Source organism: Loxodonta africana, chromosome 4, assembly GCF_030014295.1.
Source record: "Loxodonta africana isolate mLoxAfr1 chromosome 4, mLoxAfr1.hap2, whole genome shotgun sequence".
NCBI lineage: Eukaryota > Metazoa > Chordata > Mammalia > Proboscidea > Elephantidae > Loxodonta > Loxodonta africana.
In genome coordinates, this window is record NC_087345.1 from 15,528,927 (window position 1) to 15,554,526 (window position 25,600).

Genomic DNA, 25,600 nt, shown 5'->3' on the forward strand with positions numbered 1-25,600 from the left:
AGCTATTGGAACATTTTATTAAGTTAAGAAGGTTTGGGGAGCAGGAGAGAAATGTCTTTATGGGGCGGCTCCAACGGTTCCATGCCCAGCACCCCCTCAGAGAAGGAGGCCATGGGACAGCTGCCCACTCCCTCTGTCCATCTGTCCCTCTGTTCAGAGCCCCAGGGTATGGGTCTACCCAGGGCAGGAAGTAGTTAGTAGGAGGTGGGGTAGGGAGAGAGGATGGCTGGCTCCCTGCCTCTCCCCATGGAGTTCACTGCCATGGTCACTGCCTGGGCCTCCACTAGACCCTTGGCGCAGGGCCATGGGCCCAGAAACTCAAGTGGGGGGCTGCTGGAGACAGAGGGGGAGCCAGTGCTGGAGGCACAGATACCAGCAATTGTTTTTTTAAAACGTATAAAGTGTTTTGGGAAAAAAAGGAACAAAATCTATATAAAAATCTCTTCACATATAAAATCCTGAAGAAGGTGCAAGGTAAGACCCAGTGCGAGGGGCGCTCAGATATGCAGTGTGTGTCTGTGTGTGTGTATGTATGTGTATGTGTGTGCACATGTGTGTATACATGCAAGTGTGTAGTGTGTTTACATGTGTGCATGTGCGTGTGCGTGCGTGTATGTGCACACATCATGTATGTCTGCGCATATGTGTGGGGTGTGTGTGTGTGGTGGGTGTGAGTGCACGTGCGGCCCACAGAGGGTGGGAGAAAGCTTGGCTTCTGGCTTCCATCCAGCAGGGAAGGAGGGAGGCTGGTCCCTTGGGCTGAAGGGTCTCCAGCTGGCCTGGCCCAAGAGGACCTGGAAGACAAGTGGGGTGGAGGTAAGGGCCAGTGAAGCCTCTCAGCCTGGGCCCTGGGCCCCCAGCCTCGCTAAAGCCAGGCAAGGGCGGTGAGTAGGTCCTTCCACCACCTCCCAGGCCCTCTGGACTTCTCCCTGAACAGCCCAGCCCCCATGCTGGCCTCTCCCTCATGCCTCAGGAAGCTCACAAGGACTGTCAGGAGGATGAAGCTCCAGGTGGACATGGTGTTAAGATAGGCACAGTAAGAACATTCCAAACTATGCTAAATCAAGAATGACTGTGAGACTAAATGGGACACAGTGTGTGCAGGCATTGATTTATGATGTCTGCTGAGTGATGCTCAGTGGAGGAATGCTGGGATTGATTAGTGATGTGTGGCATGCTGCTGGGTCTGAAAGTAGGGGCAAGCATGCTGGATCTGCCACCCCAGGCTTATAGGCAGATCAGGCTGCGGGTGTGGCACTGTAATGAGAAGTGCTGCTATCAAGGGAGGGGAAGTAACAATAGTCAGATCCTTAACTGTACTTCCTGAAAGGCCCTATGTTTACAAAGTGCCCTCTGGCTGAATCTGACTGGATCCCCATGACAACCCCACATTGCTGGTGTTGCTGTCTCATTGTTCCCATTTTACAGAGGGGGAAATGAAGACCAAGAGATGGGAAGCGCCCTGGCCAAAGTGACAGCCAATCAGGGGTATGCGTGAGCCTGGAGTTCACACCTCCAGGCCCGATGCCCCACCCAGCCTCACGCCCCCCACCTCTACTCGGCCAGGCTGTTGCGCATAGACTCCTTCTCCTGTAGGGCAGCCATCGCGAGGCGGAGGTGCTCCTTCAGCTGCTCGATCTCGCGCTCCGACCGTGTCTTGATGTGGTTCAGCTCCACATACACATCCTGGTATTTTCCCGAGGTGAAGCGCTTGTCCTGGGGGTCAGGGAGGGGCCGTGAGGCGCAAAGCCCTCCCTCCTGGCACATACCCCCTCGGCTCCCTGCTGGCCAGCACGAGCAGCCAGGCCCTCCACAGCCCCCATGGCCTGGTCCCTCCAGGTGGCCATCCACCCTGGGCACCCCTCCCAGCACGACTTGTTTGAGAGAGAAGAGCTGAGGTTTAGAGAGGTGAAGAAGCTCCTGCCCAAGACCACGCAGCAGTGAGTGGCAGGGCTGGGATAAGAACCAGGTCACCGGGCCCAGTGCTGGGCCCTTCCATGAATTCATGCTGCCTGTTTTTTTTTTTTGTTCTAAAAGTGTAGCAAACACAAGTCTGGCTCACGCATGCTCAGACACGTCCACCTCTGACCCCACACTGACAGAGGGTGTCAGAGGCACAGGGACACAGTAGCAAATGCCTGACTCCCAGACACGGACCCCAGTCCTGGCCCTCCCAACTCCTAGCAATGGGGCTTATTCCTCACTGGAGTGTGCACCAGGAGGACAGAGGTTTGGGCCTATTTTGTTCACAGCTGTATCTCAGCACTTAGCACAGCGCCTGGCACATAGGAGACGCTTGCTTGGTAAATATGTGCTGAATAAATGAGAGCCGGTGTGGACCTGGGCAAGCCACCTACCCTCTCTGAACCTCAGCTTCTTCATCTGCACATGGGGATAATGACACCCACTTGGGAGGAGTCCCCCCCGCCCCCCCTCCCCAGCTCTGCCCCAGAGCTTGAGGCAAGGAGAGGGCCTGGTACAGAAGAGTGGTCACAGGTGGATGAAGCATCCAGGTGGACCCACAGGCTCCTCCGCCCCACTGACCCCACCCCAGCCACCTGGGGCCTACCTTCTGCATCATCTGGAGCTCATCCCGGAGGCACTGCACCTCCTTCTTCAGGTACTGAAGTTCGTTCTCCTTCACCCGCAGCAGCACCTGGGGTCATGGGCGCCTGGCTGACCCACGGCCAGAGGCCAGAGCTCCCTTGCTACACAGTTCCCTGCTGCCCAGCTTCTCCCTGCTCGGGCCCTCCCATACCGACCAAGACCCACCACAGGGGCAGGCTAGGGGCAGGTTCCTCCAGGAAGCACTCTCTGATTTCTCCTGCTTTCCTTCACCTTGATCTATCCCCACACTGCCCATACCATGAGAGTGGGCGGAGGCTCCTCCAGGAAGCCCTCTCTGATTTCTCCTGCTTTTTCTCACCATGCTCCCTCTTATCCTGCCCATACCATGCGAGTGGGTGGCAGGCCCTTCCAGGAAGCCCGCTCTGATTTCTCCTGCTTTCCTTCACCTTGATCTATCCCCACACTGCCCATACCATGAGAGTGGGCAGAGGCTCCTCCAGGAAGCCCTCTCTGATTTCTCCTGCTTTTCCTCACCTTGTTCTGTCTCCCCCTGTCCTTACTATGTGAGTGGCTATCCCATAGTCACCTCTGCTATGGCCTCAACTGGAGGGGGAAAAGTGCAAGTGGAAGCCATATTGTGGCCCTACTGTGAACCTGAGATGGCTGGGTATCCCTACATGCCATTTCGCTAATCCCTCCCCAAACCCACGAAGCAGGTGTTGCTGTCCTGACTTGACCAAGGAGGAGACTGGGGTGCAGCCAGTAGTGGTGGTCGGGGCAGGCGGGTGAGTGATTAAAAGTATAGACTCTGCAGCCAGATGGTCTGGTTCAAACCCCACCTCCCCTACTGACTAGCCAAGGTCCTTGACCTCCCCATGTCTCAGTTTCCTCAACTGTAAAATGGGGGGACAGTAACAGTGTCTATCAGAGCACTGTGTGAGAATAAGATGGCTTAACAGATAGATGTAAAGGGCTTAGAGAAGCTCCAGACACAGAGTGAAGTCTTATGTAAGTATTTGTTAAATAAAGTGAAACAAAATACTAGGGTGATCCTGAGATCACACACATTTTTTCACCCCAAATTCTCCCAGTAAAGAAGACTAGGGGGTTTGAACCCACGCAGTAGTGCCATAGAAGAAAGCCCTGCCAATCTGCTTCTGTAAAGATTCAGCCAAGAAGACCCTTGGGAGCAGTTCTACCCTGTCACACATGGGGTTGCTATGAGTCAGAATAGACTCAATGGCACAGGTTTTGTTTTTTGCTTTTTCTCCCAGTAAGGGAGATGCTAGCCCCATTTTACAGATGAGCTACTAGGGCTCAGAGAGGAGAGGTGACTTGCCATGGTCACACAGCTGGTAGGCGGCTTTCACCCCAGCTCAGTAGTGCCAAGTGCACAGTAGGTGGTCTATCTTAGCTGTGCTGGCCTCTCCCAGCTGGGGCCCAGCTGCTCTGGGGTATGGTGCTCCAGCTGCAGGGAGCTCTCCCCACACACCCCCCACCCTGAGAACCAGCTGGGCGCCTGGCACAGGGGTGGGCGCTCACCTCCAGCTCGCAGGAACTCCGCTCACTGCTGCGCCCACAGCCGTTGCCTGTGCCCTGCGAAGCGATGAAGCTACGCAGCCGGTCGATCTCCTCCGACAGGTGAGTGTGCAGCTCCTGGGGGGAGGGACAGTCAGTGCAGAGGTGCCGGGGACCACCCACTCCCAGCCCTACTGGGGGCCAGGCCAACCTGGTTGTGGCGCAGCAGCTCCTGGCCCTCCTGCTGGCAGCGCCGCAGTGTGTGCTCACGCTCCTCGGCCTGCCGTGTCAGGGCCCCGATCTCCAGGCACTTCTGGGAGTACTGCTCCGATAGCACCTGCAGCTCCCGCTTCAGTGCCTCCACGTCTGACCTGCCCAGGGTGGAGGGGCAGAGATGGCAAGGGCTCAGCTCTCCTGTCCTCTGCCAAACCTGGAGTCAGGTCACGGCAGACTCAAAGTGCCTCAAACTCCTGGCTTTCCTCCTTAGTTCTACCTGCTGTTTGCTGTGATGCTGTGAACGGGCAGATGGGCCTCTCTGGGCTGTAGGTACCTCCTCTATGAGAGGGTGGGTCAGAGGAGCCCAGCTCTAAAGGTCCTACAGCCCAAACATTCCAGGACTGCACTCTGTGGCGGGGAGGGACACCTACTGGCCGATGGCTATACTGCAGCCCAGCTCTACAGGACACTAAAGAGGGTAAGAGAAGGATGGAGGCCCAGACTGACCAAGACAGGAAGGGGCCTGAAGAACTATCTATGGCACTAGTGTGAAGGTCTGCCTGAGGCCCCACTGCTTTTGTTCCCTGTGTCCACGTGACTGGCATAGACACCTCAGCTCAGAGCAAATTGATGTGCCCTCTGCTAAGGGATCTCGGTAAAGTTCCCTGACTCATAACCACCAGAGTGGGCATCTGGGCACCTGGCTCAGAAGGGAGGCCCAGCCCACAGAGCCCAGAGCCTAGATGCCATCTTACTGATGCTGCTTCCGGAGGCCATCTGGGCCTTGCTGGAGACTCCGTGTCTTGTTCAGCTCCCGGCTCAGCTCCTCCTGGTAGGCTTTCTTCATGGCTTCGATGGCTGGGAAGCGGGGCAGAGAGGTAGAGAAAAGATGGGAGAGGGGCCAACATCACCAAGTTCCACCCACTCTGGATTGCTACATGTGCCCCTGGAGACAGGAGCAAAGAGTGGTGTGCAAAGAGCACTGGGCCAGGAGTCCAGAGCAGGGCAGGCCGTGTCATGAACTGCCTGGTCTTGGGCAAACTCTTCAGCATCTCTGAGTCTGTCTGTCAAGGAAGGATAATAATCCCTTCTGACAAACCCAGCTGGGGAGACGCCTCAGTGTCTGACCACTGGTACCTCTTATTGTTACTGATTGCTGGGTAAGACCCCACACAGCCTGCTATTCCTGCAGAGCCTAGAAGGTTCTTCGAAAGGCCTGCCCATCTTGCCCAGACTAGTGGTCAAAAGCTCAGGCTGTATGGTCAACAGGAGTCAAAGTTCCTCCACTCACAGAGTTTGACTTTGGGCAGGTGACTTAACCCTCTGTGCCGCAGGTTCCTGATCTATAATATGAGGATAACAAAAGCAGCTTCTCTTCGTGGGTTATCGGAAGCCGTGCGCGCGGCATTTAGAACAGCGCATTGGAAGGGTAAGTGCCCAAACACTTGCTCCCGCTGCTTTTGTTTTTCAGACTTCGAGCTCCCAAGGCCTGTGGCTTTTTCACCTCCACGCAGGGTTGTGGTAAGGATTAAACAAGACCTCGATCTCTTATCTGTAATTCCAAAATCCCAAAAGCTCTAAACACTTGGTGGCAATCCTTGACCTGAATGAACCTGAGGCTATTATGGTCTTTATTATCCCGCTTACACGTGACTCTCATAGACTTCACTGCAGAAATAGTAGAATGCTGGATTAGAGGGCGAAGCCCAGGTCCTGCTGGGGGCGGGTGGGGGGAGTTTCTAGTATATGGTACATGCACTGGGTTATCTCTCCACAATGCAGAGCACACCTGGCTCCAAGGCTTGGGATGAGGGACTGGGGGCTGGTATAAGCAAAGCACTTGGCCTGGCCCCAGTGTGCTGGAGAGGTGCCAGGATGTACTGGGCACACAGAGCAGATGTGCGGTAGGCAGAGGGAGGGGGAGAGCTGTCCAATGTCTCAGGTGTTTCCTGTTTCTGGCCTGAGCTGTTCATCTCCCTAGGGCAAGCAGAGCGTGGGTTCAGAGTGCTCTGAGCTGCAACCCCAGTTCTGCCACCTCCAAGCTGTGCCATCTGGGCCCCGGTTTCCTCATATGTGGAATGGAGTCAATCCCTCTGGCACTGAGAGAATGAGAGGCACTTATGTGGGTTACACGGGGGGCACAGAGCCTGCCCCATATGCCCAGTGAGATGGCACTTCTATGAGAACAGGGTCTGTGGCTGGCCAATCTCTTTCCCCTTGGCACACAGCCTGGGCATGGAGCTGGTCTCAGCGGGTGTCTTGACGGTATTGGGGGGAAACACTCAGTGGCTGCAGGCCCCAAGGCAGAGAAGTCACAACCCATGGGGGTGGGGTGTCTTTTACTGCCTCAGTTTCCCTTTTCCAAGTAGGGTCAGAGGCCAGTTCTGGCAGCTTCAATCCCTCTGGATTCCCTGCCAAGTCTGGGTACCTAGGCCCCCACCTCTTGTTTAAAACTGCTGCCATCGAGTTGATTCCGACTCAAAGCAGCCCTACAGAATGGAGTAGAACTGTCCCATAGGGTTTCCAAGGCTCTAATCTTTACGAAAGCAGACTGCCACATCTTTCTCCCACAGGGTGGTTGGTGGGTTTAAGCTGCTGACCTTCAGGTAAGCAGATGAGCGTTTAACCCCGTGCCACCAGGGCTCCTCCCCTCTTGTTTAAAAACCAAACCCATTGCCACAGAGTCGATTCCGACCCACGGCAACCCTACAGGACAGAGTAGAACTGACCCATAGGGTTTCCAAGGAGCAGTTGGTGGATTTGAACCACCGATCTATTGGTAAGCAGGTGCACGCTTAACCACAGTGCCAGCAGGGCTCCTTCCTCTTAGTTAAAGGCCTTCCTAATTTGGTCAGGAAGAGCCACAGCCTGGAGGTGATGGGGCCCTGACCACTGTGCTGCCCTGCCCCTGGGTGCTGACCTGAAGCGGTAGCTGCCGTCTCCTCGGCCAGGAGCCATTCCTTCTCCTGCTGCAGCCGCTGCAGCTCCCGCTCGTGGTGCCGCTGCAACTCCTCCATCACCTGCTGGTGCGAGGACTCCATCTCGGCCAGGCTGCGCTCGCATGCCTCCTGTGGGCAGGGACCAGACCGGCGGGCTCAGGAGATCATGGGGCTGGGGTCCTTCCCCAGCGTCCAGATGAGAAGCTCAGGGGCACACCTGCCCTGGTCGAGGCTTCCCCACCTCTCACTGGACTCTGGTACCAGCAGCCTGGCACCTGCTACCACTCCCACCCCCTCAACCCCACCCCTCCTCTGCAAACCTCACCCCGTCATCCCCTGCTTCAAACCTTTCTGTGGCTCCCCATCCTGCAGGACCAAGCCCTGCTTCTGCTGGACCCTTGTGGCCTCACCCCCTGCCAAGCAACCTCATGGCCATTAAAAATGATTCATGGCACATTCACACCTCTGCGCTTTAAAAACAAAAAACACCCAGCTCCAACTGATGACTGCCCTGACAGGGAACACAACAGAGAACCCCTGATGGAGCAGGAGAACAGTGGGATGCAGACCTCAAATTTTCATAAAAAGACCAGGCTTAATGGTCTGACTGAGACGGGAAAGACCCCAGAGGTCATGGTCCCCGGACCTTCTGTTAGTCCAACACAGGAACCATTCCCAAAGCCAACTCTTCAGACAGGGATTGGACTGGACTATAAGATAGTAAATGATACTGGTGAGGAGTGAGCTTCTTGGCTCAAGCAGACACATGACACTATGTGGGCAGCTCCTGTTGGAAGCAAGGTGAGAAGGCAGAGGGGGACAGAAGCTGGCTGAATGGACATGGGGAATACAGGTTAGAGAGAATGGGTGTGCTATCTCATTAGGGGGAGAGAAACTGGGAGTTATATAGCAAGGTGTATAAAAGTTTTTGTATGAGAAACTGACTTGATTTGTAAACTTTTGCTTAAAGCACAATAGAAAAATAAAAGTTAAATTAAAAAAAAAGTTGCTATTGAGTCGATTCTGACTCATGGCGACCCCATGTGTTTCACGGTAGAACTGTGCTCCACAGGGTTTGAAATGGCTGTGATCTTTCGAAAGCAGATTGCCAAGGCTTTCTTCCAAGGTGCCTCTGGGTAGATGTGAACCGTCACTTTTGGAAGTAGCCAAACGCTTAACTGTTTGAACCACCCAGCTTTAGCTCACACTACTCCCACTGCCTGCAAAGTTCTTTCACAACTTTCTCGTGGGTCACTGACTCTCTCTGCTCTGTCTCTCCCAGCTCTGTCTCTGGGCAGCCTCTCCCCTGCCTCCAGAGCCCTGCCTCTGCCAGGCCATACATTCCCTGGACAGGAAATGTCTGGTCCATCTTGGAGTACCAAGTCCAGACCAGGCCTGACATGTGGCAGGTGTTCAATAAATGGGCTGACACCAATGACTTAACACAAAATGGGGCTTTGTGACAAGATTGGCAAATATCTACAAGATGCATAATACCCACTGCTGGCAAGGATATGGTGAAACGGGCACTATAGGCAGGAGTGCCAACTACAGCAGGGTAGGTGGGCAGCACCATCACCATTTGGACACTCCCATCCCTTGACTGAGCAGGTCTACTTCTAGGAACGAACCCTACAAAGACTCCTGAACAAGGGTACTAACACAGAGGAACTATTAAATAAATTATGGAATCAAGCCATACAAAGGACCCCAGGCAGCTATTAAAAGACGAAGCTGCCTGTGGGTTGCTATGGATGGGTGTCACTAAAGTTAGGTGATGAAAGCCAGTTTCTGACAAGACATACGGTATGACCCCTTCACAGAAACTAAACACATGGATCTACATGTCGGGCACATGCATGTAAACACACAGAAAAAGGTATGGAAGGATAGTGTGGTAGGCAGAACGATTCCCCTCCACAGTGTCCACATCCTAACCCCCAGGATCTGTGAATACGTTACAGTTACATGGCAAAGAGAATTAAGGTTGCTAATCAGCTGACCTTAAAAGAGGGAGATTATCCTGGATTATCCACTGGGTGCAATGTAATCACAAGGATCCTTAAATGTGGAAGAGGGAAGCAGAAAAATAAGTCAGAAGAGATGTGACTACGAAAGACAAAGGTCAGAGTGAGGTGAGGACTCGACTCTCCTTTGCAAGCCCTGAGGATGGAGGAAGGGGGCCATAAGGCAAGAAATGCGGGCGGCCTCTAGAAATCGAAAAAAGCAAGGAAGCAGCTCCTACCCACGGCTTACAGAAGGAAACGCAGTCCTGCCAGTGCCTTGACTTAGCCCAGTGAGACCCACGTTAGGCTTCTACCCTACAGAACTGTAAAATAGATTTGTGTTAGTTAAGCCATTCTGTTTGTGGTGGCTTGTTACAGCAGCAAGATGAAACTAATACAGATATGTTCCAATGGTAACTCAGGTGACTTCTGGGGTGGGAAGTTATCTGGGTTAATTTCTAACCCTTTGATTTGTAAACATGTTTCTTATATGATAAAAAAGTACTTAAAACCATTAAAAAAGGAAAGAGGACAGCCAGAGAAGAAACTGAGGTACAAGGGGTCCCTAACAAAATGGTATTCTCCCCTGATGGACATGCTTAGCCTGGGCACCTCACTGGCGTGGAGCTGACTCACATTCCCCACCTCTTCAGCAGCCACACCTTCCAGCAGGCCAGTTTGGGGGAGGGGAAAGGGCCGGGCCCCTGGATCCAGGGTTCCAGTAGGGGGTAGGGGAGGTCTGCGCTGGGCCCTTGCACCTGCACTGTGCATATCCGCCAGTTAGGACAAGAGAACGTAGCTCTGGAATTCCAGACTGGGTCCTAATCCTGGCCCCACCACCGAGGTAACCTGAACAAGTCCCTCCCGCTCTCTGAGCCTCAGTCTCAGGTCCCACAAGGGACCAAGGGTCCTGATGTGTGGAAGGGTAAGGAAAGCCAGCACCCACCAGTGGAGATCACCTGCCCAAGGTGCCACCATCCCTGATACTACCTCAGAGGGGTGTGGGGGTGGAGAGTGTCTTTAAAGGGCCAGCCAGGCAGACAGACACTGTGGCTAACAGGGAGTTTGGAGGCTGAGGTCAGGGGGTGGGAAGGGCCCAGGAGGAGGAGCTCCTAGGAGGCTGGGTGCTGCTCTCTCGCCTACCTACCTGAGTGGACTGAGGTGTCCCGACACTGGTAGGGCACCCAGGTAGATACAGAAGTGCCTGTTTCCACCCCCCAACAGGGGGGAGGTTTCCCTTTGCCAGAGGAGCCACTGAAGCCCCAGCAGGTGCAACCCCAGACCCCCCAACTGCTACCCTGTGGTGGCAAGTCCCCAGCCCTGTAAGTGGGGTACCCACCCAGCCCAGATGCCAGGCTTGGGGTCCCTCCCTACTGTCACCTCCGAATTTCCAGCCTGCTGAACTTCCAGCCGCCTCCTCCTAGGCCTGAGGGAGCCACAGATGACTCAGCTCCTCTTCTCTGCAAGCTTCCGCATCTGGGGCCACTCCTTCACCCATCTTCTGCTCTCTGCTTTCCAACTGCACCTTCTCACCTCCCCCCTCCAATTCCACCAGCTCTCCCTGCCCACCCCAACCTAACAGGATGAAATGCCAGCAGCCCTTGGAGCGTCCAAAAGGCACCTGGAGACCAGGAAGCCCACATTCCAGACACGGGTCTGCCTCCAGCCCCGTCTCTGGGCCTCAGTTTCGCCATCTGTAAGCTAAGAAGCAGATCTTTGCAAACTTCATTTCAGTGGCAGAAACCTTTTCCAAATGAAATCTAATGCAGTTTCTAACAGAAAAATGGGCAAAGATGGAGCTATTCAGATCACACGTGAGTGGAATGGAACCTCCAGCCCCACCCACCCACCCAGAAAGACAGTCCTCTTGGGGTTTCCAGGAACTCTATTGTGCATAGGTTGAAGGCCCTGGGTTGGAGTCTCTGCTCAACTGGAGATGCCCCATCCAACTCCTTCCCCACCTCAAGTGAGCCATTGACGACCCAGGCCCCTTTCCTTCCCTCTGCAGTGCCCAGGTGACCCTTAGGCCAGCCCTTCACCTCCACGTCAGGCTCCCAACTCCTCCTGCCCCTGGCCTCCCTCAGATGAACAACCCACCAACCACTCAGCCCCCAGATGGTCCCCTGCCCCAGTACAGCAGCTCCAGCCTCAGGGTCCTTGTGGGACTCTCCTCCCTTCAGGCACCCTCCCTCGGTCACTGTACTAGCTCCTCCTACCTGAGCCTTGTCCCGTACCCCCTCTTCCAAGACCCTGTCTTCTCCAATGCCAGTTTCCAATGTCACTGCCAGACCTCAAACCTCCTAAGGTCTGTGAACAAGATTCTAACTTCTTAGCTTGGCCCTGGAGGCCTCCACAGTGGGCACCACTGATCCACCTCACGCCACACTCCATGCCCTCCACCCACACACCAGTGCCATCACAGCACCCGCCCCTCAGGAAGCCTTCCTGACCACCTCAGTCACCACCCCGTCAGAGGCTCTGAGAGGCTCCTCCTGCCCAGGGCCTGGGGTTCCGGCACGCTTTTCTTCTTCACGCCACGCTATACTGACTGGCAACGGCCAACAGTCAAAATCTTTTAGGAATTCTGTACGCCAGTTCTTACGCACAACCGTTACTAAAAATTAAATTATATGCACTTATAATTAGATTATCTTACAGACAAAGGTAATAGATGCTCAAAACTCGTCACTTCCTAGTCATCTCACTACATTTTATTATTGTCTGTGCTTTGAGGTTATTTACATCTATTGCATCTGTGCGGTAGAAATGCTACATTACAGCGTGTAGATCTCTTCCCAACTCCAGGCTCGGGGGCTTCACGTTGGTAGCTTGACGTCAGCCACAGTGGGAGTACTTACACCATGGAAACTGGTAAATGTTACAATTCAGGCCTTGATTTATTGTTTATTTTCTAGACTTAAACAAGAGATGAGAAAGATGCTAATAACGGAGATTAAACCTAAAAGTACGTCACGTCTGTAGCAGTTACGTTGTGAATGGGGCAGAAACTGAGGAAGAGTCTCAAACATTCTGAGTAGACAACTATGACCCACTTCAGCAAAGAAGTCGTCACTGTGACACTGACTGAAGTTTCAACTTAGGTCTTCTCGCCTGACTCAGGGACAGAAGGAGCCAAAACATCAACCGGTGTTCACGTGAGAGCGACACTGGTTCGTCAGTCAGTCATGGATGTCGGAGTTGAGATACAAGAGTTTGGTAAAAATCAATGAAAGCATTCTGCAAAGAGTCAATTTGCTATATGGAACTTGCAATGACAAGTATTACATATTTTTTATTTGTAAACTGTGTACTGAACACCCCAGATAAAGGAAAATTTATAACACACTTAAATATCGAAGTGCCTGTACACGTGCACACGCGCACGCACACGCACACACGTACATATTTTTCGTGGAGAGCCAGTTGTTAAACATTTGCCCACATTCCCTTGTCTTCAGGCCTAACTCTTAGGCCAGGGTTTCTCAACCTCAGCACTAGTGACACTTGTGCCAGATGACTCTTTGCTGAGGAGAGCTCACCTGTGCACTGTAGGCTGCTCACCTGTGCGTGCATCACTGGAGTCTATCTACTAGATGCCAGCAGCACTCCCCCACCGCCGGTCATGACAACCAGAGATATCTCCAGACATGGCCAGATGTCCTCTGGGGGACAAAACTGCCGGGTTGAGAACCACTGTTCTAAGTATACCGTGTGCTCCCCAAGGGCCACTGGAGGCTCCTATGTCCCCTAGACCATACTGTGCAGGGCCTTCCGTCCTCTGCTGGACCCTCACTCCCCAGGATGGTGCAGGGGAAGGGGAGGAAGTCACCAAGCGCGGACTGTCACGCAGGGGCTCACACAGGGCTCTGCAGTCAGCTGGACCCAAGCTCAAATCCCACCTCTGACAACCGCAGGCCGGTGACCTCGGGCAAGTCAAGTAACCTCTCAGAGCTCAGTGGCCTGGTCTGTAAAATGGGCACAGTGATCACACCCATGGAGACTGATTTTTACTGCTGTGGGGAAATTAAATGAGATGATGCATGTCAGATGCCTCGCACAGGTCCCAGTACACAGGAAGTGCTCCAAAGACATTAGCCGTTTTTTCATAACATGGTAACCAAGAGCTGCCCCCTCCCCGCAAAACACTTCCTCAGCCTCACCTGGGAGATGTAGCCCGGGGGGATGTGGCCGTCCTCCTGGGACCTGGGTGCGTCCTGAGGCGCCTCCCCTCGGAGACGCCACGCCTCCAGCTGGGCACGAAGACACTGGACCTGCCAGGGGAGGAGGCAAGGTCAGTGGAGCCTCAGAAGAGGAAGCAGCCATGCCGTAGAGATGCATGCAAAGGGGATGTCCCGACTGTTTCCTGGATGGCCAGATCAATGACCCGGAAGAGCTTTGGCCCAGAGAAGGCCAGACAGGGCTGGGAGCAGGACACAGTGGTCACACATGTTTATCACATGACAAAGGTGGCAGGGGCAACATCTTTGAGCCTCAGTTCCCCTGTCAGTAAAGCTGTGATAAGCCCTACCCTGCAGGATCATAAACTGCTGAGAATTATGGGTAAATGTAGGTGAAGGGAGCCCAGAACAAGGTGAGCCCGTAGAAGATAATAAAACGGTCTCTCCCCTCCCTTCCCTCTTCCCTTCTCTGCAGTTGCTGAGGGTGGAATCAGGATACAAAAATTCAAGGTCCATCCAGAGAAAAAGATTCCAATTCACAAGCAGTCTGATGTGTCGGACTGGATCAAGGGTGAGCTCCCCATCATTGTAAGTATGTGAGATAAATGCCATAGTGTGAATGCAAGGATTAGAGGGAGGTTGGTGGGGTGCAGGGCTCCCACAGAGGCCAGCTGTGATGCCTACCTCCTTTTCCAGGGCCTCATGGCTGTCGTTCGAGGGCCCTCGGCGCTCGCTGCGGCTTTGGTTGAGCAGGGCAGTAAGCGGCACCCGTTTGTTCTCCCGCAGTGGCAGCTTCTCCAGCTCTTGCCACTTCTTCTCAATCTCCTCGCTGAGCCGGTTCTGCTGGTCCTCCGTCAGGGGGGCGCCCAGTGTCCGGCGTGGTCCTTCGCCAGACGGCGTCTCTATGGCCCTGCTGTCCGTGGCCTCGAACCACTTGCGCCGCTCCTCGGAGCGCTGGGCCAGGTCCCGCTCCAGCTCTTCACGCTTGGCTGGGCGGTCGGGAGCGCGGGCCAGCGGGCGGGCCCGCTGCGGGGAGCTCTGAGTCAGCGGCGAGAGCTCCACGTAGTCCGGGGACTGCCGCTGCCCTTCTGCCTTCCGTGGGCCACCCCGGCCGATGACCTCAGAGCCTGCCCGCTGCTCCCCTGCCTTCAGCGAGCCCTTCTGGGTGCCATAGCTGTGCAGTGCATTCTCCTTGTTGTAGTCCGAGAGCCTAGGGTGCCAGCAGAGCTACATCAGGTGGGGCCTTGCCCACTCAGGCCCATGATGAGCATCTCTGGAGTGCCACCCACGTGCCAGGGGCTGGGGATAGACTTCCGTGCAGGAAGTAGCCTGATCTAGAGGTTCAGAACTCGAGTTTCATCATTAACAGGCCCTGGCAACCATCCACTCTACCACACACCAGGCTTCCCCTCTGTGCACCCCAGATACCTCATCTGTAATACGGGACAACGATGCCTCTCACAGACATGAGGACTGGGTGAGTGACTGCATATAAAGCAACCAAGAAGCCCTTTACAAATGGCGAAACAAAGGGTGAGACAAGGTCCTAGATCTGGAATCAGGGAAACGCCATGGTCACTGTTGATGAGGTGAAAACAGTGACCTCAGGATGCATGGAGCCCAGTTGCTGAGTCTTTTAACAACCACGAATACATGGTCACCCAGCAGATGACACTTCACAGCGTCTCTTGCAGCTATGTGTGGCCATGTGATTAAATTCTGTCCAACAGGATGTGAGAGGTGGCATGTCTAATCCCGTCACCACTGGCCCAGGGCTGGCCACAGAGCTGCCCCAACAGGCCTCCACTGCACACCTCTGGATTGTTCCAGAGACAGAAATAACGATCCTGTTTAAGTCGCTGTGTTTTATGGTCTCTCTACTACAGTCAATGAGGTTATACGTGTGCTCGCTGTGAACTAAAATTCTGGTACCGTCCACCCAGAGGCACCTCAGAAGAAAGGCCTGGTGATCCACCTCCAAACAATGAGCCCCCGGAAACCCTACGGAGCACAGTTCTGCTCTGACACACGCGGGGCCTCTGTGAGTCAGAATCGGCTCAGCGGCAACTGGTTTGGTTTGGTTTTGGTTTTGTTACGGCAGCTGAGCCTACATCCTAAATAATACCCCCGCTGCACAGTGCTTCAGAGTTTACAAAGGGCCTCCATGTACATCCTCACACAAATCAGACGCGACATCACGACAGATGGGGGATCTGAAACCCAGACAGGAAAGTCACTGGTCGGAGACTGAACAGCCAGGGTGTGGCCCGGCAGGGGGCTTTCTGCTCAGCCCCCTTCAAGCCCACACTCCACCGTAACTGCTGAGCAGACATGAGCCCCAGCCCCCGTGGGTGTCTTGGGTTTAGACTGTGTGGGGTCTCTGGTAACTTACCCTTCTGCCCCTCCATCCACGACAGCCTCTGAGGGGGTGAGCTCTCTGTCCCGAGGTGTGAACAGAGGCAAAACCCCTTCCCACCCTCTCAGGATGTGGGGGACAAAAGGGTGGGAGCTTAAACTTCAAACCCTCAGTGTACTTCCGGACAACTATCAAGAATGCTCATCGCCCTCTCCCCATTTTCCTGGTAGAGAATTGAGGCCCAGAAGTCACAGCCACAGGGCCATCGGGTGGGCACCCAAATCCCCACTCAGGGACACAGAGGTAAGTGCCTCCCTCAAAACCCCAGTCCACCTGGCACGTACTTGGTGACATCTGGGGCTGAAGTTGGTCGCACGGTCTTCCTCAGAGCTTCAATCCAGTTCCGTCGGATGCCCGAGGTCATGGCCGACAAGGTGTAGACGGCGTCTTTGGTCTGCAAGTCCACCCTGTGAGTAGGCTGTCACGTGGCCAGCACTGTTGCTCCCTCCCTCCCGCCAGGTGGGTATCTAGCTAAGGTCCTGAGCCTGGAGGCGAGCAGAGGGTGCTAACCCTCTCCTCCAGACCAGGTGGCAGAGCTGGCTCAGGATGAACCCTGCTGGCTCCAAGACCTCCCAGCATCCTAACCTCCCCGGCCAAGGATACCCAGGGTCTCCCAGATATGCTGAGCGTAGGAATCAGAGCTTCTGAGTGGAGGACAGTGAGTGAGTGATGGGAGCCAGTCTTTGGTGGCCAGCCATGTTCAGTATCCTTAGGGGGCCTCAGTTATGCTGCAGGCCGCCCCGGCCGATGACCTCGGAGCCCGCCCGCTGCTCCCCTGCCTTCAGCGAGCCCTGCCCAGGCCCCACACCAGCCTCACGTGGATCTGGAAGCCATAGTTGCGCTGCACCGCGTACTCCGTGACGTCTGTGCAGGAGCGCAGGTCAATCTCACCATCCAGCTCATCTGCCTGGAGCAGGGAGGTCTCAGTGATTTAGGCAGGAGGGCCCTCGGGTGGCCCATTCTGCTGATCCCACCCCAGCCCACCCCAAGCCCCTTCCAGGGGTCCATCTGCACCTGGTGGGGAGAGGGAGCCCCCCACCCTGCTGTCTCACCTCCTCGGCGGTAGAGTCCCGGTAATACTTCAGGCTGGAATCTGTCAGCACAAACCAATGCTTCTTCCACTGTGAAGAGGAGGCAATGGTGAGTGAGGCAGGGGGACTGGAGTACAGGTGAGTCTGTGCGTGCGAGGACGCGTGGGTGCATGTGTGTAATTCTGCAGGTGTCCTGGGCTGGGAGGCCACCAGTCACTCATTCTGCTCACAGTTGGGGCCCAGCATCCTCATCGGCCCTGCTGAGGGGTAGGGTGGGGGTGCAGCTCACAGTTAAAACACAGATTTAGAGCTGGGCCTTAAGCCAAGCAAGCCACCTCAGGGCAGCATGTGTGAAATGGGTTGGATTTCCTGGTAAATACCCACCTCATTCTTCTGTGGAGCCCTCCTCTAACTCACTGACACTCCCACACCCTCCATAGCCTTCAACCACGATTCCCAAGGCTCCTACAAGCAAACTCCCACCCCTAGTGGAGACCAGGGAGGGGTCATGACTATGCAAGGTCACTTGCCTAGCATGTCAGGGACCAAGTGGGCCCAGAACTTTGCAAATCCTTATCCACATGTCCTATGGTCACCTCCATGGCCAAGGACCAAAGTGTTCCAGAGTAGAACTGGAAAGGAGTGGGAGCAGAGGGCAGGGGGAAGCGTCCCCGCACTGGCCGTGTTGTCTCTTGAGCTGGGTGCTGCTGTTACCTACATGCTCAGGTTGTGAGGATGCGTACCTTTCTATGCCTATATTTACACACACACGCACATGCACAAACACACACACACGAAGGCTTACAATGGAATGGGGGAGAACTCCTGGGGCGTGACCGTAGGGTATCAGGGAATTAAATCTAAGGAGCCAGGACTATCTGGGCCAATTTCAGAGAACCCCTCACCAGTGCCTCTCTGCGTGCTGGCCTGGGTTCAGGTGGCCTGGGGACATTTAGGAGAGGGGTGTGGCCACAGAACAACCCAATATTAAATGTGCCAAGCTCAGCCCACCTCCAGGCCTCTGGTCATTCCACTGGAATGCTAGTCCAGAGCCACCCACTGCCAGGGTCAGTGCATGCCACCGGCCTCCCAGCCCTCCAGGCCTCCTGGGCTCCCCCATATCACCAAGCCCTAGCCACATGGTCTGCTGTTACAAGTACTTAGCTTTCTTTCCTCAGAAAGATAAGTTTTCAAGGGTGTACATGGACAACACGTTCTACTTCCTTCCACGCTGCCTCCCCTAAGAACTGGGGATTTGGCATCCAAGAGACCTGGGTAACAACTCATTTGATCCCTTGCTAGCTGTGTGCTTTTGGGCAAGTGTCTTGACCTTTCTGAGCCTCAGTCTTCTGAACTGTGAAGCGGCGCTACAGGGAAGTAGCTGTGAGGTGACAAGTACCTAGCCCTCCCTTGCGTGTTTCTAGTTGCACAGGGTGAGGTACGAGACTGCTGGGGGCTCTTCCAGGAGGCTGGCCCTCCCAGAACCGCCCCGATGAGTGGCCTAGTTGCTGTCGGGCCCTCAGGTGCCCCTCTGTCAAGCGGGGCAGGCTTCTGTACCAAATGCTCTTTTTGGCCCTCCCTGGCTCAATCTCTGACTGTCTGAGACGGAACCTCCAGCGGGCCTCCAGCACCCCAAGCTCGAGGCCCAGGCCAGCCTAAGGTGCTGTGAGACTGGAACAGATCAAAGCCCCACAGGCCTATCTCCTGCCTGTGTACTGAGGGGCTGGGCTGGCTCAACTCCCCAGGCCCTTCCCACTCGGACATTCCAAAACCCTGCGACAGAAGATGAGTAACGGCTAGTTCTGGGTGGGGCCCGTGATCCCTCTGCCCTCCGGGGACCCTGGGTGGGGAGGCCTGGATGGGGTCGCTGGCAAGGCACCAGGCCTTGTGTGAGCCTGGCAAACAGCCACCAGGGCCAGGCAGGCAGACAGGCAGCGGGTGCGGAAGGTTGTGGGCTGGAGGGAGCCAAACATGCGGGCAGGAAACACAATGAAATTCCCGTTGGCCCCGCGCCCTCCCCGGCATGTGGGCTGCACGCAGACCCAGAGCCCCGGGCGCATGCAGGGCAGGGCTGGGGAGCCGTCTCCTTCCAGGCCAGATGGGCAAGGTGCCAGCTCCAGCTCCCAGGCTCCAGCCGGGCAGCCAAAAGGGCAGAGCTGGTGAAACAGCCACTGTCCTTTCTGGTTCTTAGGACAGACAAGTTAGAGGAAGAGAAGAGTCACTCGCTGAGTCCCTCTAAGGCACCAGGGCCCTTTACATGCTCGTAGGACCCTCTTACCCACCCCAGAAGGAGTCATCCACTTCCTTTATGCCCATTTCACAGACAAGGATGCTGAAGCCCAGAGGGGGCTTTGGCTCCACCCATTGAGCCCAGGTTGATGAGACCACAGAGCTGGTGCTCGCTCTGCCCACACCTGGCTGGGCTGCTGCCTGGCTGGGTCTTTGGGAACCTATACGAGGCTCAGGCCAGGGAGCCAGAAAAGTAGGGCATCAAGTAAAAGCCCCAGCACAGGGAGGCAAGTCCATCTCCCAGCTTGTCTTAGCTGGGGAAGACACAAGAGTCGTGAAAGGACCAGGCAGAGCAGGGACAAGAATGTGGGTCTCTCAGCAAAGCATGGTGAGAGGGGCCACAGCCTGGGAGGGTGGAGCCCCTGTCTCCTTGCCCTGCTCCTGGACCTCAGGTGGCCTTGGATTCCCCATTTTTAAATGTGGGGATTAGGCTAGATGACCTCCATGAGCCCTTCTATCCCAGATCCTCGATTCCCGGCCAGGACCAGGGGGAGGCCCAGGGGCTCTTGGTGAGAGGAGGCAGGCCGTGGGGGTGGAGGATAAAAGGCCTCCACCGTGAGACTTTTACACACCACAGACATGCCTGGCAGACCTGCCCCAGGAGGCAAAGAGATGTCAAAGCTGCCTCTGCCCCTCCAGCCCCCGCAGTTCAAGGCCCTCTTCCTCACTGGACAAGAAATGTCCCACCCCCAGAGGCCAGGGTCTCTGGAAGGCTGGTCAGGCCGGAGCTGCAGCTCAGCTCCTGGGTCACCCCTCGGGGCCCTTTCAGGACTCAGCGGCACCCCAGCCAACCTCCGCCCCCTCCTGCCACAGCCCTCCTACCTCTCCAGGCTCGTCCAAGATTGACATCCATCCCTTCTTGAAGTTGAGCAGATCGGGCTGTGGGGAGATGAGGAGGCAGATGGGTCAGGCCCAGGGGTGGGGGGTAGGGGCAACTGGTGCTGGGGGGGGGGAAGGGGTGGGGCAAAGGGGGCAGGGGATGCTATGCACTTTGTGCCCCAGAGATCCGCAAGGCTGAGGTCCTGGGAAGCCAGGAGAGAGGGCTGAGGGTCCGGGTAACCCAGATCCAGGCAGGCTCCCCAGCCAATGAGGCAGCCTCGGCCCCTTTCCCCAGCATCCGGCATTCTCAGAGCTAAGAGGCAGCCAGGGCTGGCACGCGCACTGCAGATGTCCCAGCTCCCCTCCCACCAGGCTCTTCCTCATCTGAGGGTGGAGAGAGGGGCCTGGGAGCACCCCCTGCCTCTGAAAAGAGACCCCGAGAGCTGAGAAAAGAGCCCTACCAGCAGGGTGAGTGAACTGTCCTATCTCTGTCCCTGAAAGGCCCAGCAGCCTACCAGGAAAATGGCCTGATGCTCCTGCCCACCCCTTACCTCCTGTGGTCCAACCAGACCTGCCCTTCCCTCGACTCCTGGGGACCCTGAAAGGTGGAGCCAGTCTCTACTGGGCTCAGAGCCCCCCTCCCCAGCCCCTTCTAGATCTTTGGGAGAGGCAGGTGATGGAGTTTCAGTCCTGGCAAGCCCTACCTGCTGGGTGCTGGCCAGAGGGGCACAGCTCTGGGGCCTGGGGGCTCCCAGCTGCAGCATGCTCCACGGGGGCCCGGGAGCTCGGCACCCCATCCAGGCCAGGGGTGGACAGGGACTCTAGGTGAGGGTGATGCTCACCCTGGCATCTCATGCCTACCTGGGGGGTACCAGCCACCAGGCCCTCCCTGCCCAGTGGGGAAGCCTCTCTTCACTGGGTCCTAGTCCTTCTGCAGTCTGGGCTCCTGCTCCCTGGCAGAGAGGAGAGTAGGGCAGGCCAGGCTGGTGGAACGGAGGATGCGGCCACCTGTTGTCATGGCTGTAAGCCCACCTATCAGCGCCTGCATCGAAGCCTCACCAGGCCAAGGTGTCTGGTTGCGTGGAGGAGCCAGTGGCATGGCTCGGTGGGATGGGTGGCAAAGCGGCAGCTAGAAACCAGAGCCACCTGACCTGGCCACCTCCTCTGGCCCACCCTCCTCCCAGGGAGCCCCACTCTCCTCTGCCTCCTCAGGTGGTGGAAGTAGCCCGAGAGGGGCTTAAGCCAGCAGCTTGGCCAGTCAGAGCCCCCCACGACCACAGTCCTTGGATGAGGGCCTCTGGACCTCAGCAGGCCACAGCTCCACCCTACGCAGCTGCATCCCACCCCCTCCCTGAGGGAGGAGACACAGGCTGTGCTCAGAGCTGGGGACCCCTGGGGTAGTGTTCACCCCATCTGCTCTCCCTTCTTTCCTACCCTGCCCCCACCCGGGAGGGACCTACTCAGGGTGGTCCCAAGCTAAGACTGCAGACCAGCAGAGGGCCACTGCCCAGCTCCAGAGCCTGCTCGCCTGGGTCCCCCTCCCTTCAGACTGTGACCTCTGTGGCCCCAAGGCCAGACATGTGCCTAGCCACAGCAGGCCTCTGGGAAAACTTGCTGAATAAATATCCACCCTCTTCCGCCTGCCTCTCTGTCTAAATCCCCTCACCGTCCCCCTGGCCCTGAGGAGCTAGGATCGCTGAGCTACTCCAGGAGAGAGTCCCCGGGAGGCCCCCAGCTGGAATGATGGCTGGGACGCTGAGGGCAGCCTGGGACATGGAGTCGTGACCTTTCTAAGCCACGTGATGGCCCTGAGTCCTGGCTGCTTGATGTGGCAAGTGGTGGGGCCTCCTTCCCCAGCTGCCCACCAGGACTGAACTGCTGCCTGTGGAGAAGCCCCACGACCCTCCCTCCAGAGGTGGTACACACGCACTGGGCGTCACTCAGCCCCGGGAGGACAGGAGGTGCCAACACGTGTTTTTAACCGGCTGGCAACAGCAAAGTGGCAGTCATCCAGGAACCCACGCCCGGGGTCAGAAAGCATGACTGCCGAAAGCTGTCACACCACACCTCTCACACACCGCTCCCCAGGCCCAGCCACCTTCCACTTCCCTCCACCTGCAGTTTCTCCTTTTTCCTGTCAGAAGCACCAACCAACCAACTCTCATGGCCTGCCTCCTCTCCTCACCAGGGCCTCAGCCACCGGTTAGCACTGCCACCTGCCTGGACCATCGCAGCAGACCAAGCACACTTTGGCCAGGAGGACCCTCTCAGAAAGACCCAGTGTCACAAACCTGCTTAAAACCCCCAGAGACCCCTGGTGGTTTTCGAACAATGTCTAGTCACCTCCAGATGATACAAAAACCTCAATCTCCCTTCTAGCTTGGTGCCTCCTTGCTTAGGGGGCCCCACACTTATATAACCCCAAACTTCTCTCTGATCCCCCAACATTATCAGGCCTTTGGACCCTTCATTTGTGCCTGTCCCTCGGCCTAAAATATCATGCTTCCTCCTCTTCTGCTGACCAGGCAAACTCCTATTCATGCTTCAAGACCCAGCTTCACTCCTGCCTCTGAAGCCCCATTCCCAGTACGTACCACACACAGCAGATGGCCACCTGCCCCCTCCGCTGCCCTTCCAGCTTTCTTCAGAAACGCCTCTATTGCACCCCTGATTATACTGAAGCCAACACGTCACGAGAAAAGACCAATCACAAGAAAGGGACGTCATGGTTGGTCATCGAAAACAAGGGAAACTCTTCATGAAATAAACTGACACAACAAACACAACAACATAGGATCAAACATACAAAGCGCCATGAAGATGACACAGGTCCGGGAGTTTCATTCCGCTGCAGGTAAGGCCGCCGTGAGTCAGAGCCGATTCGATGACAGCGAACAACAGCATAGGCTAGATTAGAAGCAACTCGCAGTCAGGCACACACACTGCTCACCACCACTCCGCGCCAACCAAGAAGAGGCAAGGGGATCAAGAATTGTTTGTGGAAATTATTTTTAAAGAACCAAGCATTGTTCTAGGCCAGGAACTCAGCAGTGAACCCAGAGACATGGCCCCTGTCCTGGTGGAACTTAGAGAGAGGCAGACAATAAACAAGCGAACAAGTATATAATTTGATGCCAGGCAGTGGCTGGAGAATGAGGCTCTGGGGGCAAAGCTGCACCAAGGCTACGCACAAGGAGACAGGAGAACATCCTGGCCCCGAACCCAGTCGCAGAATCACCCTGAGTCCTCTAAGCATCGACCCAGGCATAGCACCTTTGCCACTTGCTCTGTACTGATCCCGGAGCTCAGGGTATGGGGGGAGGGGGCCACACGGCAGGATGGGGTCAAATAGATGGGGGTCAGAAGAAAGGAAGAGGGTTTGAGAAAGGTAAAGGAGGGACAGAGTCTCTAGGTGGTGCAAACGGTTAAGCATTTGGTGGCTGGTGGTTCAGATCCCCCCAGACATGTCTCAGAAGAAAGGCCTGGTGATATGCTTCTGAAAAATCAATGACTGAAAACCTCACGGAGCACTGTTCTACTCTGACACGCCTGGGGGCGCCATGAGTCAGAATGGACTCAAGGACACCTGGTATAGGAGAGGCACCAGCTTGGAGCAGGTGGATGGAGGCATCCAAGATGAACCCAATGCATAGTCAATGACGCTCATGACCCCCTTCCCTTCTCTAAAACCTTCCAAGGCTCCCCCTTGCTTCTGACCAAATCTCAAACTGCTTTTCCTGGCTTTTGAGGCCCTCCTTCCCAGGACCCTTCTCTATGCTCTTGTCCTCGCCCCAACATGACCACCAGCCTTTGTGCGTAACGCTCCTTCCCCATGACAAGCCACGCAAGACCTCTCCCTCAGGAGCCCCCCTCCCTCCAGCAGGGCTGTGCTGTCCCTCCTCCAAGCACCCCCACGAGCTGCTTCCCGCAACCTTACCCTTGCTTGGCATGTGTTGACCCCGGAGAGGCAATTGTGTACATTTCTTATCTCTTCCGGGAGAGAAAACTGGGACAGACCTGGATACAAATTCTGGCTCAGCCAGGGCCCAGCTTCATGACTGGGGCATGTTACTCCGCCTCTCTATGCCTCAGTTTCCCCATCTGTTAGATGGGTATGGTAGCACCACTCTCGAAAGGAGCAAATCTGGTGAAAGCGCCAGATCAGCATCCAACAGGCACCCAGTGGTCAGCGCAACCACCCTCCCCCCAGGCCTAGGGAGCCCACAGATGACCTGGGACTACTGACTCAGCTCCTCCTCCCATACCCCCCCTGCTCCCTGCCAGGGAAGGGGAGGCTGCTGACAACAGGAAGGGCCAGCAGGGAGGTGGCAGGATGTGTGGAGGCCGAGGAAGTCCAGGCAACAGCGGGTCATCACATTCAGGGAGCAGGAGCCCTGTGTGCCACACCCCCCAAGCACCCCGGCCCACTCACCAGGGTCTCCACTCATTTGAGAAGGGGGACATAACACATGTACCTACACACCGTGTTCATCCTCCCCAGGGAAGGCCATCAGGCTATCGGAGCCTCCCTAAGACACTGGCCTGACACCAAAAGCTGCCCAGCCTCTCCCTTCTAGAACATCACGCTCAGTGGGCCAGGATGACCTGGAAAGAGGCTACTCTTACACTCAGGGTGACCTCGGACAAGCCACCAACTCCCCCGCCAAACCTCACTTTATTCCACTGGGAAGTGGGGATATCAGGGACCTCAGTTGTGAGGTTCAATGTGATCATTAAGCCACAGCTATCGACGCAGCTTGTGTAACGCTCATCACAAAGACAAAGGCAAATCCCTACACCTAGGCCGTCATACCATTGCCCTCCTCCCCACCACACCCTGCCCCGGCCACCCTTGCCCCACCCAGGCCCCCAGCGCCGCTGCAAAGTGGCAAGCCGAGGAGAGCACGGTATCCCGTCGCTTCGGCAGTCCTAGGGTGGGCTCCCAAGCAGGGTGGGGCAGGCCGGCCCCTTCTCACCCACTTACCCCCCGGCCTAGCGCCCACAGGGGTGGCCAGCCTCCCCAGGCCCAGGTCAGCGCGGTCCCGCCGGGCCGGGGACTGCCTCCACGCAGCCTCGGACGAGACCCCCCCAGCCCAGGCCCATCTCTGCTCCTCCCCCGGCCCGGAGTCCTGGGAGCCCCTACGGCTCTGGCAGTTTGGGGCGATCCTACTGAGTAGGAAGCGCCACCTCGATCCGTCTATGACTGGCCCCCGCAAAAGTGAGGAGGGGCTGTCCCGGACGGGAGTTCCTCTCTCCCAGGGGTCTCCCGGGAAGCTGAGGCAGAGGCTCCGGGGAGGTAGGGCAAGTCTGCCCGGCCCTGGCCTTTGGGGTCGCCCTGCGTGCCGACCGAGACCTACTCTCGCCTCCGGGGAGCGAGGAGGGGGCTGTCTCGGCTCAGCCTCGGGTCGCCGCTCTCATACCGGCCGGAGGGCGCGGAGGGCCTGTCCCCGGGGGGCACTCACCGTCATGGCGGCGCCCCGGGGCGGCGGGACAGGAGGCAGGAAGGCGGAGGGGCTCTCGGGCCGGGCTCAGCGGCGCGGGAATCCCGCCGCCGCCGCCGCCGCCACTCCTCCGGCCCTTCCCTTCCCCGGCACTGCCCGGGCCCCTTCCATCCGCCCAT

The 25,600-nt window shown here is 56.4% G+C and overlaps 1 protein-coding gene across 1 annotated transcript; it reads right to left on the bottom strand.

Annotated features, from left to right (window-relative positions):
* On the bottom strand, nucleotides 1–25,600 carry TRIOBP (TRIO and F-actin binding protein). The gene is given in 16 exon segments (XM_064283571.1): nucleotides 1–794; nucleotides 1,553–1,716; nucleotides 2,570–2,656; nucleotides 4,111–4,224; nucleotides 4,298–4,457; nucleotides 5,058–5,160; nucleotides 7,223–7,370; nucleotides 13,408–13,518; nucleotides 14,110–14,635; nucleotides 16,126–16,235; nucleotides 16,659–16,748; nucleotides 16,894–16,962; nucleotides 19,984–20,040; nucleotides 25,443–25,470; nucleotides 25,472–25,552; nucleotides 25,554–25,600. Coding segments are annotated over 15 exon segments (1,893 nt in total). The 3' UTR covers nucleotides 1–794; nucleotides 1,553–1,554.